The sequence below is a fragment of the Hemitrygon akajei genome, chromosome 21 (genome assembly GCF_048418815.1).
Source record: "Hemitrygon akajei chromosome 21, sHemAka1.3, whole genome shotgun sequence".
Lineage (NCBI taxonomy): Eukaryota > Metazoa > Chordata > Chondrichthyes > Myliobatiformes > Dasyatidae > Hemitrygon > Hemitrygon akajei.
The window spans coordinates 46,651,815-46,671,774 of NC_133144.1; the positions used below are offsets into that span (position 1 = coordinate 46,651,815).

Genomic DNA, 19,960 nt, shown 5'->3' on the forward strand with positions numbered 1-19,960 from the left:
GACAACTACTTTGAGATATGCGAGGAAAATGGAGCGCCTGGGAAAACTGTCACAGACTGCATTGATGGTTTAGAGCCTACCTGGGTTGTTGGAATTGTGTGGTGTTGTATCATTATGGTTTTCAACCAAACCAATCCCTGCTAAAATAGGCTGAGGCTGGTCTTCTTTGACAGGGACTGAGGTGTAATGTGACAGATTGTTAAGATGGTGAAGGAATTTATTGGTGTGGATGAGAAGAGAAATCATTAGTAAGACTAGGTGTAGGGATCCTCATTGTAAAATGGCTACCACTTGATCATATAGACACTCAGGAGGAGTTTATTTCCTCAGGGCAATGAGAGTATAAGAAGGCAGCAGAGATGTATGTAAGGAGAGATGGGGAGGCACAGGAGTGAAGAAGAAACAGATAAATAGTTCCTGAATGACGTAGAGGGGATGAGAGTGAAGTTTATGCGGAGAACTAACACTTGTATAGATAACTGGAGCCAGGAGGCCTGTTACAGTGCTGTCATACTTGCTCCTGCTGCACTGAACCAGTAGGGAATTAATCTTCGAGGAAAAAGAAATATTTATTTAGTAATTTATTTAGTGTTTTTCACAAACCCTGTGTCCTAAAATAGCCTGCAGCTTTTGAAATCCTTTTGAAATATAGGAAATACTTCTGCCCTTTGTACACAGCAAGATCCTACAGGCACAATTCCTTACTGACTCAACTTTTCTTTCTATTTTTGAGAGATGGACCAAGAAACTAGGGAGGTATTAACTATTTTTCTCTTTAATCAGTGTGTTAATGATCCATGCCAATTTTAGACGGTAGCATTTCTGCCTGTTTCTATGACAGTACAGTACTCACACTGTCCTGTTCTGTACTGTCATCTTCAACTTTGGGAGTAAACCTACCTCAGCTGGCTTTACGTCTTTTAATGATTCTTAACCCCAGTCATGATGTACCTTTTATCAGTTACTCTCATTACTCTTAAAAAAAAACCATTGGATTACTTGACAATCAGAGTTGGTGTAGTGGTTCATAAAATGTAGAACCGCATTTGGGTGCGGGCAACAATTTGGAATATGCAAGCATGTTGGTATTTATTGTAAGGGGCGTAGCCTTGCTGTAGTTGGGCGGAGCTTTGAGACCATATTCTAAAAGGCAGCTGGAGTTTTGTGTACCATATTAGCAAACCTAGCTCCCCCAATGGAGGTGTCAGGGTGTTGATTTTTTAGATTTATTTCTGTGACCAGCATGTTGGTCTTTGGACACAGATTATACAAGAGTGGGAGGTGGTCATTTAAAAAAAAATTAGATTCTGTGGGAGATCAGTTGAGTAGAAGTATGTTGCTGGGACTTGAGGATTTGAGTTGCAGGGAAAGATTGAATAGATTAGGATTTTATTTCCTGAAGTTTAGGAGAATGAGGGCAGAAAGGATAGAGGTGTACAAAATTGAGGGATATAGACAGGGTAAATGCAAGCAGGCTTCTTCCATTGAGGTTGGGTGAGACTAAAGCTCGAGGTCATTGCTTAAGGGTAAGAGGTGAAATATTTAAGGAGAACATGAGAGGGAACTTTACTCAGAGTGTGGTGAGAATGTGAAATGGAATTCCAGCAGAAGGGTTTGATTTCAGACTTTAAGGGATGCTTGGTTAAGTACATGGATGGGAAGGATATGGTCCAGGTGAAGAATTATTGAACTAAACGGAATAATATTTTGGCACAGACTGACCTAAGGGGCCTGCTCTGTGCAGTAGTACTTCATAACTATTGAGAAGCTTTTTTTTGCTTGGTGGAGATTCAGGAGTGGGAGGGAGGGGTGGGGAATTGTCCTAGAGTAAGAATTCACCATTCAGGATCAAATTAAACAATTTATTCTGTGCATTGCAAATATTTACAGATTAAGTCAAATCTAAAGGCTTGTGGGTGCTTGCTTGTTGAACACACTTGCGTAGGATGGACCTTTACAAGCATCAGAAAAAGATTCAAGGAATCCTGTGGGTGGGAAAGAGTAGGGAGAAGATGAGATGTAATCAGTGGATGCTAAAGTAGGCATGTAATTGTGTGGAAGTATTATAAGTGAGCTGTCTGGTTTACGGAAAAATTGCGAAGTGGGGGGGGGGGGGGATTGCCTTCATGTAAGGCAGTAGAAATCTGATCTGGCTTGTAGGAGTTTCCCACCCGTATGTTCTCATTTGCTCTCAGCTTCTTGGTGCAAGTTGTGTGTGTAAAGGCTTTTTGTGATTCACTATGTATGACATAAAATTTGACTTGTGTCTACATCAACAGAGAGGTCAAGGTCTGGAATGCACAGTCTGAGAACTGATGGAAGTGGCTTTACTAAGAACAGTCATGAGGATCATGGACAAATATGTGAAAAGAATGAATTGTTTGGAAATTGGAGGGGGGGGGGGTAAGGGCAAGAGAATGGGATTAACTGGACAGCCTGAGGTGACACAAAAATGGCTTCCTGTGTGTCACTCTATTATGCACTGTGGGGGGGGGAAATTTACTTGCCATATCTTTAATGAAAAATAACTGCGATCCTAATTTGAAAAACAGGATTAGTTGAGTGGACATGTATTGTTTGAATCCCAATATAGGTGGTTTAAATTCAGTTGACACCTGTGGGGTCTAAATAAATGATCACCTTAGTTCTTGCCATTGGGATGGTGGAAAGGGCTTATGTGCAAAAGATTCATAACATGATCTGTCTGTCCTGAAGAATGTAGTTGTGCTAAGCAGATGGCTTATTGGTTAAGAGAAGGGGAATTCTTTTTGCTCACTGATGCACATAATGTACTGTTGCAAGCAGTTATTTGATACCACATTCTGCCTGTTACCCAGTGTGTCAAAAGTGCATGTTGGAAATGCATATCATGTGTACAGAGCACGTGCTCTGTATTTTGAGTAATAACTATCATTTAATTTTGACTTTCAACAGGAAACTTGGTTAATATATTAACAAATGAATGCAATTCACATTGCATTTATAACAGTTCCAGACTGCTTTTATGTTCATTCATGTTTCAGAGGAGTGAAGTCCAAGAAAAATCAACAAAATGCCACAAAGCGCAGTTTTTTATACACACACACACACACACACACACCCCACCCCACCCCACCCCACCCCCCACACCCCACCCCCCACACCCCACCCCCCACACCCCACACCCCACACCCCACACCCCACCCCCCACCCCCCACCCCCCACACCCCACACCCCACACCCCACACCCCACACCCCACACCCCACACCACCCCACACCCCACACCCCACACCCCACACCACCCCACACCACACCCCCCCTTAAGATAAGTTCGACTGTGAATGTTGCATCCTATCTGTCTAGATACACAAACCAGGACAGTAGAATATGGAGAGCGAGCTGTTGCCCATGCAGCAACCTCCTCCTCTCAATGCATCAGATGGATGCAAAGGAACAGCAGGGACTGATTCGTTTTGGCACCAGTAGGGTCGCAGGAGTTGCCAGTCTGTGTAGAACTCAATGTAGGACTGCCTTAGGGACTCCAGCTCCCGATTTTTCCATCTGGGTTTACTCCTGAAGCCTTCCCCATGAGTGGGTATAGCCGCAAGGCAGAGGAGGTTTGAGATCGGAGTTTTCCTTCTCAATGATCTGCCAACCATGGCTGACAAGCCCCATCTGCCTGAATCGACTAGTTTTAAGTCGCCAATAACCTGCGTTTTCCCCTTCTCCTGTAAGTAGAAGCTGTTCTGCTGGGCTTAATAGCCAAGTCATACATGAAGGCCGGAACTGGAATTGATTGTCAGAGGCTATTTGAGCCGCATGCCATTGGGAGCATTTAATAGGTAGCGGGAGCTTATCTCCACTACCACCCCCGGCTGTAACAACCTTAAGGAACTATATATAGCTGTTCCAGAATCGTTGAAAGTGTGTCTTCCCTCTTCTGTACCCCTTTCCTGATGGTAACAATGAGAACAAGACATTATGTAGGTAACTGGGGTCCTTAATGATGGATGCCAGCTTTTTGAAGCATCTCTTAAAATAGTTTAAAGTAAGAAGAGGTCAGGAGGTGGAACTGCATGCGGGCCAATTCTGGAACTATGGGCCTTGGTAACTGAAATATCGGGATCAAGAGGACGGAATAGGGGAATGTGGAGATCTTTCCGGGTTATATGAAGGTGTTTGTCAAGAGAGACAGAGTGACGGGGGCAGGGATTTGAAAGCCAAGAATAGAAGGTTCAAATGGAAACATTGTTCATCTGGTGCCATTGTAAGTAGCATCTGGTGTGATTTGGGATTCTTGGTGAACAATTCTGGATGAGTTTGGATGTGGGAAGAATATGTGACACAACCAGCAGAGCTGCTGTCTCACAGCGTCAGGAGATGGGTTCTGTCCTGACCTCTATAGTGTTTGTCCATTCTTGTAACAAAGTCTTTTTCTTTCTATATTGTAAAACTGCAGATAAGCAACTGGAACTGGTCAGGCGTGGACTAAAGAGACAGAAAGAGGAGTTAACGTTCCAAGCTTAGATCTGCTGCCTGAATTGTTTTGAGTGACTCCATCATTTTGCTCTTATTTCAAATCTCCAGCATCTGTGGTCATTTATTTTGTGTTTTTTTTTACAGCTTCTAAGAACTTAGGGTCAGGTGCAGATTGCTGTGATTGACACTCGTTTTAACTTGATCCCAAGTAGCTTCTATATGAGGTTTTTATTGCTCATAACCTCTTCCATTGACCTTGTCAGAATTTATAATCAGTGGAACTTTTTGAAGTGTGTTTATGTGCAAGTTGGCTGCTTTGTATTTTTGCTGAGATTTGGCTTCTGATTTAAAGGTTGATGTGAGGTTTCAGTGGGCTTGTCTGTTGCACTGATTTCCCTCAGTGCTGCACAAGTCACCTTGGGCCAACAAGAGCAGCCGAGAGCACGTCTCAGTGCTTTCAAGTCTGCGCCAGATTGCTACTTGAATGAAAGGAAATCTTTTCTTTCCTCCGTCGTCTTCGTGGGCCTCTGGAAGTGTGGAAGAAGAGTTTCTAAACAAAACTTGCATTGCCATGGGTTATTGAACACGCTGTGGAATTGCATGAAAGTGATTCTCGTGCAATGATTTACTCAGAAATGTGGTGCTGAGGAAGTAAGCCAGGCATTGTATACCGTGCGGGTGTGACAGGGTTACTGAGTGGACACTTAATTAACCCCCACTGAGCAGGGCTGCACTGAGAGGGAGGCTCTGCAGGTGAGTGCTTGAGATTATTTGGTCATGTTTTATGTGAGTTGAATTTTATAAGTGTTTCTTTGACCGTGATTGTCATCTGTTTGTTTATCTGGAAATGACGTTTAGGTGGGGTTTCGCTGTCCGCAAATTGGCTGCTGTGAGAACAATGAGGGTGTTTGGGGGGGGGGGGAAGTAGCTCGTTCAGTAACGGTTTGGGATTTGTGGATGGCATGATTGAAAATAGCAGTATCAGCTGTGACTTGTTGGACAACGTTCTTGTTTCAGAGTCAGGTTCTAGTAAAAAGTCTTGCTCCAATGAATGGGGCAAGTCTAGAGTTCAAAGTGAGTTTATTATCAAAGTACATTTACATCACCACCTGCAACCCTGGGATTCTTTTTCTTACAGGCATATTCAAAACAAAAATCCAGTAACTGTAATAGAATCAATGAAAAGCCACACCAACAGGGCGGGCAACCAGTGGGCAAGTACAAACAGAAAGAAAAAGAAAGTAAATTAATAAGCAATAAATATCAAGAACATGAGATGAAGAGTCCTTGAAAGTGAGACCGTAGGTGTGGGAGCAGTTCAGTGATAGGGCAAGTGAAGTTACCCCCGCTGGTTCAGGAACCTGATGGTTCAGTACAATGCTTGGGACAGCAGCACTGCCGGAGATGTGGTCTTTCAGAGGTCAAACTGTGGCTCTTGCTGCCCCCTCATGTATTCCACAGGATTGTTTACTGAGCAGTAAGCATAGGTCCTGTGAAGATATTTTAGTAAAATTTGGTTGTGAATATTTGTTCTCTCTGGAAGCATCTACTTCTTCCCCAATCTAAATTGCTGTGCTGTTTGTTTAAAAGAAAAGATGAAGCAACGTTAAAGATAGTCTCCAACTCTCTCCTTCCCTCCCTGCTGGGCCCTACTCCGTAACATTACAACTTTGAATATGTAATAATGTGATTTAAGTTTATCCCAAAGCACATTATGTGACATAAGTACTAAATAGCTCCACTTTTCCTGTACTATTAATGTGTTGGCTTTCTGAATGCTCGGGGTTGTCCACAATGAAAAGGCCATTGTGTGAGATTGTTAATCATAATCAGAAAAAGATATTTTTTTACTCAGAAAGGTTAAAATGTTGAGCTTAGTACACTGGATACATTTTGAGGTGAAGCAGAGAAAGGAACAAAAGAAGCAGCTAATGAGGGATGAATTAGGAGTGGGGAAAAGGTTTGTGGGGATGTTAAACGGCTGCACAGATCCATTTAGCCAAATGTCTGCATCTCTGCTTTGATCTGTAAACTGCTCTGATCCACAATGCCACTTTGTGTAACTGAAGAAGTAAGCTATGTGAGTCCATTGAAAGTGGACAAGATAACCTAGACTGCATTGGTTTGGCTTTTGATCGAAGAACATACTGTGGCCTTTGGCTGACCCAGGTGTCGGTGAACAGAGGAGCTTTGCAGCACGTCAGCCGATCCCGCCCTGTTGAGGATGTTTGATTTGTTTGCACGCATCAGTGAGCCAGCATTAGATGAATTGATGAGTGCACTTGCTAAAACTTTGCATCTTCCTGCACATGGGCATCCTAAAGTACTGTAAATGACCATTTGTGGTATCAGTCACATTAGTATGCAGTGGCCTCTGCTCATTGTAATGTAAAATGGCCTGGACTGGTACTGAATCATGTCTTTATTTTTCTCAAAACCTAGCATCGCTCCAGTAAGTGCTCATGCTGCTTTCGACAAGGCTGCCCACTACTTTGGCATGAGTATAGTTCATGTTCCATTGGACAAAAAGACAATGCAGGTGGATGTGAAGGTAGGCGTCTGATTATTGCTTATTCATGTAATCACATGTTCAAACACTGCTTTTTATTGTGTTTAGATAAACATCCTGGATTCAGATTCACGGTTTCCTTGCTTACTGGTCCACAGTGCGGAGAACCTACACAAAATGCAGTGAAGACCAGTCCTCTTTCCTTGTCCTTTCTTTTCCCCCCACCCCCAGCAACACAGAGTAGGCAAGAATTCACACCTTTTGTTCTTCCCCATCCATGCATTTGTGAAATCTTAGGGGGAAAAGCACTAGTTTTGCTTGGTGTGTTCATGTACCAGTCAATGGTTACATACCTTAAGGTGCTGTACAGTTGCATTGTGATGCTGTTGTCTTCTACCTTTTGCGAGTGTGTAACATATTATTACTGAACACTTAAAGCAGAGGCCTGGGTTAGGGATCTAGAGAAATCTGTATAAATCCTCTAAAGGTTCAGTTAAATAAATCTCCAATGAATGAAAAACCTAATATCTGTAAAGGCCACGATGAAACCTGCGGGAAAAAAACATTAACTTTACCCTTACCACCCATCACATTTCGGCTTGTCTCCTTCTCCACCTCCCATCTTTCCCCTTCCTCCTTGGTCCTGAAGAAGGGCCTCGACCCAAAATGCCGGCTATCTTTTCAATTCTATAGATGCTGCCTGACTTGCTAAGTTCCTCCGGCACTTTGTGTGTTTGGGTTTCCAGCATCTGTAGACTTACTCGTTTTTATGATCAACTTTTCAGTTATTTTATTCATATACTATACTTTCTGCTCATCAGTAGGTCTATCCAGATGAAACACCAGGTTCACATTAATGTGATTATTGTTTGAAAGGATTTCATGGATTCATATAATCATATAATATAACAATCACAGCACGGAAACAGGCCATCTCGGCCCTCCTAGTCCTAGATTGGAACACAAATATATTTTTATAAAAAGCTGCCAATGTGTTCCACGAGAAGGAAAAGGAATCTGTTCCACCAGACAACGAGTTGATGGCTGATCTGACATACCTCAAGTTTCTCTTTCCTGTCTTTTCCTCCCAGCCCTTGATTCCCTTACTGAGTAGAAGTACTCTGTACTGTATGTTTTAATGCTGAATGAATTTAACAAGGTCAACCAGTGCTGCTTTAGTGCAACCCAGTGGTACTGGTCAGGTGCCCTTATAGTAATTTCACAAGGTGAAGGCTTCTCCGTCAAGACATTACATAGGATTTTTATCCATAGTGACTATTGGGCAGTGCAGTAGCATAGTGGTTAGCACAACGCTTTACAGTACCAGCGACCCGGGTTCAATTCCTGCCGCTGCCTCTAAGGAGTTTGTATGTTTTCCCCGTGGCCACTTGGGTTTCCTCCCACATTCCAATAAGTTACCGTAAATTGTACTGTGATTAGGCTAGGACTAAATTGGAGGTTTGCTCAAATCGTCGCATGCCAATAAATGGATAAATTGTTGGATGTCTGCACACCCAGTTTGTGCTGGAATGAGTAGCAGCATGCTGTGATCTGTGTGATGTTCCTCTCCTTTGCGGGGAATCGCTGTTTGAGTCTGGTGTCAAGGGTTCCCAGAGCCTCGTGGTTTCTCAGCAAGGTGCTGAGACCTTTAGCTTAGAGCATATATGTCAAACTCAAGGCCCGCGGGCCAAATCCGGCCCGCGGTGGAATTATCTTTGGCCCGCGAGATAATATCTAATTACTATTAAAGCTGGCCCCAGTAATCGAAGCGCCTATGGCGTATGATATGGCTAATGCTGAGTTTATTCAGGTACCAGGTTTTCAGGGTTTTTAGTGTTTATTCGGCAGTCTTGCTCGGCAGTCTTCTTCATAAGAAACGGAATTTGTAAAGTGAAACACTTTGTAGTTATAGCAGAGACTGAGACACGTGAGAGCAGGCTGAAAAAACGGAGGCAACGAAAGCTGCGTTCGCACGCGTCCGACTGATCTGGCCCGCATGAAGCTGCATTTTGCTCAATCCGGCCCGTGACCTAAAATGAGTTTGACACCCCTGGCTTAGAGTGAAGGAAGAGATTCCTCCAAAACTCCATAAACTGAGTTCAAATATAAAAGCAAATGGGGCTGTGTTGCCTTGGCCTTGTGGGTTGGATTATCAGTGTCCAAGGGCTGATCTATTAGTAAACTTTCAGCTGAAGATAGGGAGATGAGGATTCATGTTATTTGGACAGAACTTCACCATATCAAAAACTGAATGTCGTCAGCCTACTGAGTCAATGAATATTGTGGACCCGTTCGACCAAAATTGTGTCCACATCTGCATGGTTGAATAAAGTTATGTCTGTTATTTGGCAAGCCATGCTACTTTTTTTAAGAACTTATCAAACTACTTTCTGACTGTAAGTTCTTGATTTAAATGCCTGCATGCTGATGTTCGCCCAGGTGATGCCGGTGTCCATTTGCAGGAAAACCTGTTCATGATATCCAGCCTTTATGCACCAACATTGGTTCAGGGAGATCTCATTTTGACTCAGTAATGAAATGCTAGCATTCCTAGCAACATTAGCATTTTTTGATCTCATTTGTTGCCCTTCAACTTGGATAATGGAGGTGGAAATTCAAACACAGCTGAGACTGAAACATTTTCCTGTTAGCTTTGAGTGGCAAGGGTCAGTCTCAGTAAGAATGGCAGGCTATTTTCCTTTGAGAACATAAATGAATCATTTACCTTTTGGAGCCATAGCCATACAACACAAAAACAGGCCCTTTGACTCACCTTTTCATGATGATTATTAAGTACCCGCCTGTACTCATCCCATCCACCAGCACTTGGTCCATAGCTTGGCGATTCAAGTGCTCATCGAGATATTAGTTAAATATTATAAAGGTCTCTGCTTCCACTGCTCCCTCAGATGCCTTCCAGATGTTAACCTGAGACTTTCATTTTCAAACGCTTTTCACCTCATTCTACCAAAGGCTGGTGCATCGTCTTGATAATCTGATCGTGTTATGGACACCATTAACTATATTGGCTTTTGAATTTTTAATAGAAAATAAATAGTTTGTCATTTGATGTAGGAAAGCTCCCTTTAAATTTAGTGCATTGCAATGCCCAGTGTGGTGAATTAAAGCCTTGAGTATTCCCAGGGACTTTTTAACTAAAGGGGTAAAATTGTTTGTGAAAATAAATCTCAAGGAATAAGGGCATGGAAAGATACACCACACCCTACTGTGCAACCCATCTGATTGGGAACACTTTTTAAGTTAAATTGCATTTCTAATTACTTCCCTAATCTGTGTTCTGCATACTGCATTGTAATTTCCTGTCAGGACTGTTCTATTGTGCACAGCCAGTTGTTTGTAAAGGGACACTGTGGGTGGCTGGAGTTTTGTAGGTCTGATTTTTCTTGCTCATTGCTGCTTTTCCCTCAGCAGATGCAGATGCCCAGTCTGCAGTCCTTTTGCTTGCAACTCCCTTCTGCCAGAACCGCCTGCATCTTCATCTTAAACAATGACAGCAGCTTCCATTATTTGAACACTGCTTGTAAGAGCCCTCACCCCTTCCACTAATGGTAATAAAGGCGGATTCACAGCTATTAAAATACACTTTCACTAGATAATGTATCTTGACCTACCCAGTTTCAATGCCTGTGAACATTGTACACACTGTGAGCATTGTGGGCTTGCTCTGTTTGCATTGCACTGTGTAGCAACACGTGAGCTGGCCCCAAAATATTCTTGGGTTGTTGTTTGTTAATATAAATGACACATTTCCCTCTGTTTTGATGTAAATTTGAATATGTCCTCTGAAGCAATTTTTTCCCCCCCAATTTCTTTATCCAGGAGATCTTGTGCACTTAACTCCTGTTTCCCACTAAACTCTTGACCACATCCTCACTCTCATGCTGATGTCTTCCATGGTTTCTTACTTGCAGAAATTTCCCCATCCTTTTCAAAAGCACCATTATCAAATTCCCCCTGCTCAAAAACAAAGCAGTCCTGAGGTATTGAGGGGATTTTTGTCATATGCGGGGTTGGGGGAAATATGCAATAAAAAAAAGAAGCAACATAGACATTGAGAAAGTCTGCAGAGCGGGAGATCAAGGAGAGAGTTGGAGACAGTTTGGTGTGGACTTTACACTCTAGTACTTTACAAGAGGGTGTTAAATTGCAACAGGGCAAATTACAAGAGCTTTTGGTAGGAAGTAGGGAGAGTTAATTGGGAACAGCTGTTTTTGGGCAAGGCCACATCTGACATGTGTTTAAAGACCATCTGCACAGTGTACAGCACAGTCAGAAGGATGGCAAGGTCAGAGAACTTCACATGTTGAGAGAGGTGATGAATTTAGTCCAGAAGAAATAGGAAAAGTCTGTGAAGCTTAGGAAGCTAGTATCAAACAGAGGCCTTGAGGATTATAACGAAGCCAGAAAAGAACTCAAGAAGGGAATTTGGAAAGCCAGGAGGGGCCATGGAAAGTAGGATTAACGAGAATCCTAATGTTTTCTTTGCATACATCAAAGAGGATAACTAGGGGGAGGGTAGGACCACTCATGGATAAGGGTGGGGGGTGGTTAGCATTTGCTTGGATGTGGAGGGTGTGGCTGAGGTCCTTAGTGAGTACTTTACATCAGTATTTATTAAGGAGAAATACGTGGAGGTTAGGAAGATCAGTCCAAGTATGTTGATATGCTAAAGCATTTTGAGGTAAGGGAGGAGGTAGTGTTGGATCTCTTAAAGAGTATTAAGGTGGATAAGTCCACAGGGCCTGATGGGATATACCCCAGGTTATTGTGAGGGGCGAGAGGAGAGATTGCTGGGGCCTTGACCAATATCTCAGTGTCCTCTCCAGCCACAAACGAGGTCCCAAATGAACGGCAATCAGCTGATGTTGCATTATTCAAGAATAATCCTCAAAATTATAGACCGGTAAGTCACATCAGTGGTAGGGAAGTTACTGGAGGGAATTCTTATGATAGGATTGATGAGCATTTGGAAAACCGTGGCCTAATTAGGGAGAAGCGGCACAGCTCGTGTGGGGCAAGTCGTGTCTCACTAACTTGATTGAGTTTGAGTGGCCTGTTTCTGTACAGGATCATATTGATTCTTTTTCGATGCAACTACCACCCTCCCTCTTCAGCTTCGCTACTTTTTACCTATCCAAGATCTTTGAGCGTAGTCAATTCTGAAATCCATAACTATTTCGGTGTGCTCATGGGGGAAGCTGAGAAATCTAGAATTGGAAGAGGGCATTAAACTCCTTGGACCCATTACACGTTTCAGTAGGATTGTGTCTGGTCAGTTACTTTAATATCTTTGGTTAATGTGAATCTATTTACATTAGATTAAAGCAGCATCAACTGCCTTCTGCGAAAGGGAATTCCAAATCTGTATTATCTTTCCTGTTTGTAGAAGTGATTCCTAACCTCATTGCTGAAAGGTTTGGCTCTAACTCTTATAAAGATCAGCTTTATTTGTCACATCTACAGTACATCAAGGCATTGGAACATATGTAAAATGCTTGCTTTGTATCAATGACCAATACAGTCAGAGGATGTGCGGGGGGCAGTCTGTAAGTGTTGTAGTGCTTTTGGTGCATAACATGCCCATAGATTTACTAACCTTTGTATTTGGAACTTGGGAGGAAACCAGAGCACCGAGAGGAAACCCATGCAGTCACCGGGAGAACATACAAACTCCTTACAGACAGCAGCAGGAATTGAACACCGATCACTTGCGCTGTGAAGCGTTATGCTGCCGCTTTGGACTGAACCCCCTCTTTTGGGACACCTTAGAGTAGAAATGGTTTCTCTCCTTTTGTTCTATTTGTTCCCCTTTGTCTTGTAAACTTTGATCAAATCAGCCATACTTTCCAGGAGATACTACTCAAGTCTGTACAGCCGTTGCCTTTAGCGACCCATTTTCATTCCTGACCTTAACTCCACTTACTATCTGTAAGTGGAGTTTCCACATCCTCCCAGTGAACAAGTTGGTTTCCATCCACATCCTAAAAATGTGCAGGTTGGTAGGTTAATGGTTCATTGTGGTCTGTAGTGAGGGTGGTAGATTTTGATTGGAATATGAGAAGAATAGGCTACAGGGGAAAGCACTGATGAAATGAAAATGCCCAATGAGCTGGCATAGACTCGATGGGCTGATGTGTCTCAATAAAATATAATATTAAAGTTCAAAGTAAAATATATTATCAGAGTACATGCACGTCACCACATACAACCCTGAGATTCTTTTCCTGCAGGCATATTTAGCTAATCTATATAACAGTAGCTGCAAACATCAGGAACAGTTAACTGTAAATAAACTCTGCAAATACAGATATAGATAAATAGCATTAAATAATGAGCATGAAATAACAATACAATGGAGTCATTAAATGAGTCTAGCTATCCCCTTTTGTTTAAGTGCCTGATGGTTGAGAGGTAGTAACTGTTCTTGAACCTGGTGTTGAGTCCTGAGGCACCTGTACCTTCTTCATGATGGCAGTAGTGAGAAAAGAGCATTGCCTGGGTAGTGAGGATCTTTGATGATGGATGCTGCTTTTCTACGGCAATGTTTCATGTAGATGTGCTCAATGGCTGGGAGGATTTTACCTATGACGTACTGGGCCGAATACACTACCTTTTGTAGGGATTTTCTGCTCAGAGGCATTGGAGTTCCCATACCAGTCAGCACACTTCCCACCACACATCTACAGAAGTTTGCCAAGGTTTTTGATGACATGTTGAACCTCCACAGACTCCTGAGGAAGTAGAGGCGCTGTCGTGCTTTCTTCCCAATAACACTTATCCAATGGGTCCAGGACAGGCCCTCTGAGATAGTGATACCCGGGAGTTTAAAGTTACTGATCTTCGCCACCTCTGATCCTCCGATGTTTACTGGTTCATGGACTCTGGTTTTCCTCTCCTTGCAGTTTAACCCTAAGCTGAAAATATCTCTCCTTGCCCCAACACACCTTTCCTCTATTAAGATGTCCCTTAAAACTTGCTACTTTATAAAGATAAATGACTTTATTTGTCATGTGTACATGAAAACATAGAGTGAGATGCATTTTTGTGTCGTTAAATCGGCAAGGGTTGCATGTTGCCACGCTTTTTAACAGCTCACTCACCATAATTGTACGTCTTCGGAATGTGAGACTGGGAGGAAACTGGAGCACCCGGAGGAAACCCACGTGGTCACGGGGAGAACATAGAGACACCAGTGGGAATTGAGGCCCAATCTTACAGACTGTGCTGATCACTGAGCTATTGTGCTCTACTACTTGACCAAGCTTTTGTTCATCTACCCTGATACTGTTTGTGCTACGGTGCCAGGTCCGGTAGAGATTTGCGGGAGTGCATTGATATTACAAATAGTCAAAGATATTAGATGGATATTCCTTGACTTGATTTTATTGAAACATGCAAGTTGCTGAGGGGGACCTGACGGAGTGGGTATCAAGGTATTACCACTCCTGAGAGAATCTCAGTGAGGGGACACAGTTACAAGATTAGGACGAGATCATTTCGAAGTTGAAGTGATTAGAAACAACTTCTTGCAGAGGGCAGCGAATCTCCAGAATTCTCAACCTTAGAGGCTGGATCTCCGGGGACATTTGCTGGGTAATTCAATAAACTTTGGGAAGATCAGCAAATTGAAAGTTATATGGAACTGATGCAGAAGAGATGAGGCCATGGTCATATTGAACGACAAGGCAGATTTGAAAGCTGAGTGATCGAGTCCTTTTTTTAAATACTGTGTTTAAAAGGACTATAGATATTGCAGTGTATTTTTAGAAGTGTTTTGAGGTTTCAGACTTCATGGATATGATGTTCATCTGCTTTTCTCCCCAGGCCATGAAGAGAGCCATTTCAAAGAACACGGTTATGCTTGTTTGCTCTGTGCCGCAGTTTCCACATGGAATCATGGATCCAGTCGAGGAGATTGCCAAGGTGCCTTTCCAGTGCACTTACTAACAATGTTGGAGCAGCTCCTGAGGGAATTATAAGGATCTCTTTGAAGATGTTAAAAACCTTTTACAAGGGCTGGTGGATATGAATCAGTGGTGTTGTTTAATATGATAGCACAGCCCTTCTGATATTTGGAATTGTTTAAAGTGTCTCTGCTGGGAAGCCCTCTAATATGATTTATTTCACCTTCTAATGGCTAGCAGCAATTTTGATTGTACACTATACTTTTTTAAGTGGTGTTCAGTAAGAAGGTCTTGGATTTTTGGAGTTAATAGCCACTTAGAGCACCACATCAACATTTAGGCTGCTCATTAATTGCAGAAGCTCTGAAAGCCTTTTATAAAATATCAGATGATCTTGCTATTAGCCCTTCCTCAGTAACTTGGCAAATGTAGACATGATGGTTCCTTTCTCTCTGGAGTCCAGAACCAAGGATTATGTGCTCGAAACAAGGGCTTGTCTGTTTCAGCATAGATATGCAAAGAAGCTCCTTCATCCAGAGGGTGATGAGACTATGGATTCTTACCAAGAGGCTTCGTCACTTGGTATAGTACATTCAGGACAGGACTTGATCAATTTTTCTTTTAATATGAAGGGTGCCAAGAATGTTTGTTTGTGCAATAATATGGAGCTGAGGTAGAAGACTGGCCAAGATCTTATAAATTGGCCTGGCATGAGGGACTTAATAGCTTATCAAATACTCAAGAGATTCTGCATTCTCTGGACATCTTGAGCAACACGCACAAAATGCTGGAGGAACGCAGCAGGTTAGGAGAGAAATAAACAGTGAACATTCTGGGTGGAGACCCTTCGTCGGGACTGGAAAGGAAAGTCGTAATAATGATGTGGGGGAGGGGAGAAGTACAAGCTGGCAAGTGTTAGGTTGAAACCAGGTGAGGGGGATGAAGCTTCTTTGTGTATGTGTGTGCGTTGTACATAAAGGTCAATTCCTGTTTCTGTTCCTCAGGGTGTAAGTACGAATGGGTAAATTGAGTGGAGAAAAACAAGGGAGCAGAGAGCATAGGGAAAAGGTGCAGAGGAGAGGGGGCTAAAGGGACATTGGGTTGGGAGCTGAGATACTGTGCAGTTGGGATTAGGGTGGGGGACAGGTGGTTTAGCTGCACAGGATAGTTGGAGGAAGGAAGAAAGGATAATTTCAGATGGGCTTAATCCAGCATCTATGTCTGATCGTTTCTAATGGGAATCATTGCACTGTAAACTGAGGGTAGACTTACAAGAATGGTGGGCATTTTGGTTGTGTAGGGGAGACTGAAGGAACTGGTATTGGGATCGTTCTTTGGAAAGTAGACAAGCTACAGAACTTTTGCAGGAGTAATTTAGCATAGAATGGGATTTTGATAAGATAGAGCAAAACTTACTCCAGAAGCAGTAGGGTCTGTAACTAGAGGACATGTTCAAAGCAATGGCAAAAGGATGAATATTTTTGAAAAGCTGAAATTTTCAAATCCATTGGGGTTAATTGTTTAGCTGTTCCGTGGGGAGAGAGGAGACCTGATGGGCAGGGTGAACTTTTTGTGGGCTCGTATAGGAAAATGAGGTGATAGATAGGAGTTACAGGGAGGTAGTTACTCCAAAGTTGCAGGAGCCAAGTACCTGGGTGACTGGAGAGGGGAAGAGAACAGGCAACCAGTGCAGGGTACCCCTGTGGCATTTCCTTTTAATAATAGGTTTACAGCTTTAGATGCTGTTGATGTGGGCTGGCCTACCAGGGAAAGCCTGATTTCTGGCTCCATATCTGTCTCTCTGGCTCAGAAGGGAATGGGGAAAGAAGAGAAGTGCAGTCGTGATAGGCGGTTCCCATAATTCGAGGAGCAGACAGCAGATCCTGTGGATGTGAAAGACACACCCTGATGGCGTGTCGCCTCCCAAGTGCCAGAGTCAGGGATGTCTCAGATTGGGTCCTCAGCATTCTAAAGTGGGAGGGTGAACAACTGGAAGTCGTGGTACCAGTTGGTATATTGGTACCAGTGGCATGGGTAGGAAAAGGGAGGAGGTCCTGAAGAGAGAATGTAGGGCTTTAGGTAGAAAGTTGAAAAGCAGGGCCTACAGGGTAGTAATCTCTGGATTGCTGCTTGTGCCACGTGCCAGTGAGGGAACGAACAGGATGACTTGGCAGATGAATGTATGGCTGCAGAATTGGTGAGGAGGCAGGGTTCATTGGGATATCTTCAGGGGAAGGTATGACCTGTACAAAATGGATGGGTGACACCTGAACCTGAGGGAGATCAGTATCCTTGCGGGCAGATTTGCTAGAGCTGTTGGGAAGGGTTTAACCTAAGCTGGCGGAGCATGGGAACTGGAGTGATGGGGCTGAGGATGGTGCAGTTGGTATACAAGTTGATGCAGTGTGTAATGAGACTGTGAGGAAGGACAGGTAGCTGATAGAGCAAAATTGCAGTCAGTGGGATGAGTTAAAGTGTAATTGGGGGGGGGGAATAATCAAAAATGGTGATAGATACGGGACTCGAGGTGTTGTATTTGAATGCATGCAGTATACAAAATAAGATAGATAATCTTATAGCGTGGTTAGCGATTGGCAGGTATGACATGTGCATCACTGAGTGGTAGCTGAAAGAAAGTTGGTTGGCAGAGAACACCCAAGGATACACATTGTATTGAAAGGGTAGGCAGAGGGGTTCGGTGGCTCTGTTGCTAAAAATGAAATCAAATCCTTAGTAGAAGGAGGTGACATAGGATAGGAAAATGTAGAATTCTTGTGGGTAAAGAAACTACAAGGGTAAAAGTACCCTGATGGGAATTATATACAGCCCTCTGAATAGTAGCCAGGAATTTGGCTATGAATTACAATGGGAGATAGAAAAGGCATGTAAAAAGGGCAAGTTGCGATAGTCATGGGGGATTTTAATATGCAGGTGATTGGGAAAATCAGGTTGGTGCTGGATCTCAAGAGAGGGAATTTGTAGAATGCCCATGAGATGGCATTTTAGAGCAGCTTGTGGTTGAGCCCACCAGGGGAATGGCAATTCTGGACTGAGTGTTATGTAATGACACATTTGATTAGTGAGCTTAAGGTAAAGGAATCCTGCGGAGGCAGTGACAATAATGTGATATAATTCACCTTTCAGTTTGAGGAGAAGCTAAAATCCAATGTATCAGTATTACAGTGGAGTAAAGTAGGAGAGAAAGGCTGGCCAAAGTTGATTGGAAGGGACACTAGAAGGGATGATGGCAGAACAGCTTTGGCTGGAGTTTCTGGGGGCAATTTGGAAGGTGCAGGAAAAATGCATCCCAACGGTAAAGAAGCTGGCTGAAGCAACTGTAGCTGTTAACAGAAGTCCAAAGACAGCAGGAAAGCAAAAGAGAAGACATATAATATAGTGGGAAGGTGGAGGATTGGGGTTTCTAAAAACTAACAGAAGGCAACCAAAAAGCCATGAAGAGAGAGAGGATTAACTATGAAGGTAAGCTAATCAATGACATAAGAGGATACAAGAAGTTTTTTCAGATATATTAAGAGTAGTAGGTTGGAAAGATGTTGGAGTCCATTATTAAGGACGAGGTTTTGGGGTACTTGGAGGCACATGATAAAAATAAGCCAAAGTCAGGCAATTCCTGCACCTTCCTGCATATCATTTCCTGCACTTCCTGATTTGCTAGTGTCCTTTCCAATTAACTTTGGCTGATGTTCTTTTCATGTTATATGTCAATGATTTAGATGAAGGAATTAATGGTTTTGTGGCCAAGTTTGCAGACGATATGAAAATAGGTGGGAGGGGGCAGTTAATGTTGAGGAAGTAGGGTGTCTGCAGAAAGACTTGGACAGATAGGGAGAATGGTCAAAGAAATGACATGGAATACATAGGGAAGGAAGTGCATCGTCATGCACTCTAATAGATGGAATAAAAACGTAGACTATTTTTTAAATGGAGAAAATTCAAAACTCAGAGGCACAAAGGGACTTGGGAGTGCTTGTGTAAGATTCCCTAAAGGTTAACTTGCAGGTTGAGTCGGTGGTAAGAAAGGCAAATGCAATGTTAGCATTTATTTCAAAGGAACTGGAATACAAAAGGATGTAGTGCAGAGGCTTTAAAAGGTATTGGTCAGACCACTGAGTATTGTAAGCAATTTTGGGCCCCTTATCAAGAAAAGATTTGCTGGCATTGGAGAGGATCCTGAGGAGCTTCACGAAAATGATCCCAGGAATGAAAGGGTTAACATGTGATGAGTGTTTGGATGGCTCTATGCCTGTACTCACTGGAGTTTAGAAGAATGGTGGGGGGGGGGGAATCTCATTGAAACATTTCAAATATTAGAAGGCCTAGGTGGAGTAGATGTGGAGAGGATGTTTCCTGTAGAAGATGAGTCTAGGACTAGAGGGTACAGCCTCAGAATAGAAGGACATCCATTTTGAACAGAGATGAGAAAAGAAGATTCTCTAGCCAGAGGGTGGTGAATCTGTGAAATTCATTGCCACATATGTCTGTGCAGACAAAGTCATTGGGTTTATTTAAGGTGGAGGTTGATAGGTTTTTGATTAATCAAGGCATCAAAGGTTATGGGGAGAAGGCAGGAGGCTGGGGTTGAGAAGATAACAAGTCAGCCATGATGAAAGACTCAATGGGCCAAGTAGATTTAATTCTGCCACTATGTCTTAAGGATTTATAAAAGATTCTATCTATCCATTGTTTAAATGATGCTTTGAGATTTCACTGAATGCTTAGTTAATTAATTATTTTTCTTGCATTCCAAGCTGGCTCAAGATTATGAAATTCCTCTGCACGTGGATGCCTGCCTTGGGGGCTTTCTCATTGTCTTTATGGAGAAGGCTGGTTATTCTCTGCCACCCTTCGATTTCCGCGTTAAGGGAGTGACGAGCATCTCTGCTGACACGCACAAGGTGGGCAAGAGGTGGTGAATGAAGAAGAGGTTGGGAATGGGGTGGCTTATAGATTGGTTGGAAGAGAACAGAAGATTGGCCGGAGGTTGCCAGGAGGCAGTTGTATGTTATTCACTGGGTGTCCATGTGGTTATGGCTCATCTTTAATTCT

The 19,960-nt window shown here is 42.9% G+C and overlaps 1 protein-coding gene across 1 annotated transcript in view; it reads left to right on the top strand.

Moving 5' to 3' along the window:
- The window catches only part of sgpl1 (sphingosine-1-phosphate lyase 1), a 96,066-nt gene that overhangs the window by 55,961 nt on the left and 20,145 nt on the right, over window positions 1-19,960 (top strand). Inside the window, exons 8-10 of the mRNA XM_073025351.1 lie at window positions 6,902-7,010; window positions 14,814-14,912; window positions 19,663-19,809. Of these exons, the coding sequence (XP_072881452.1) occupies window positions 6,902-7,010; window positions 14,814-14,912; window positions 19,663-19,809 (355 nt within the window). The remainder of the gene's footprint in view (window positions 1-6,901; window positions 7,011-14,813; window positions 14,913-19,662; window positions 19,810-19,960) is intronic.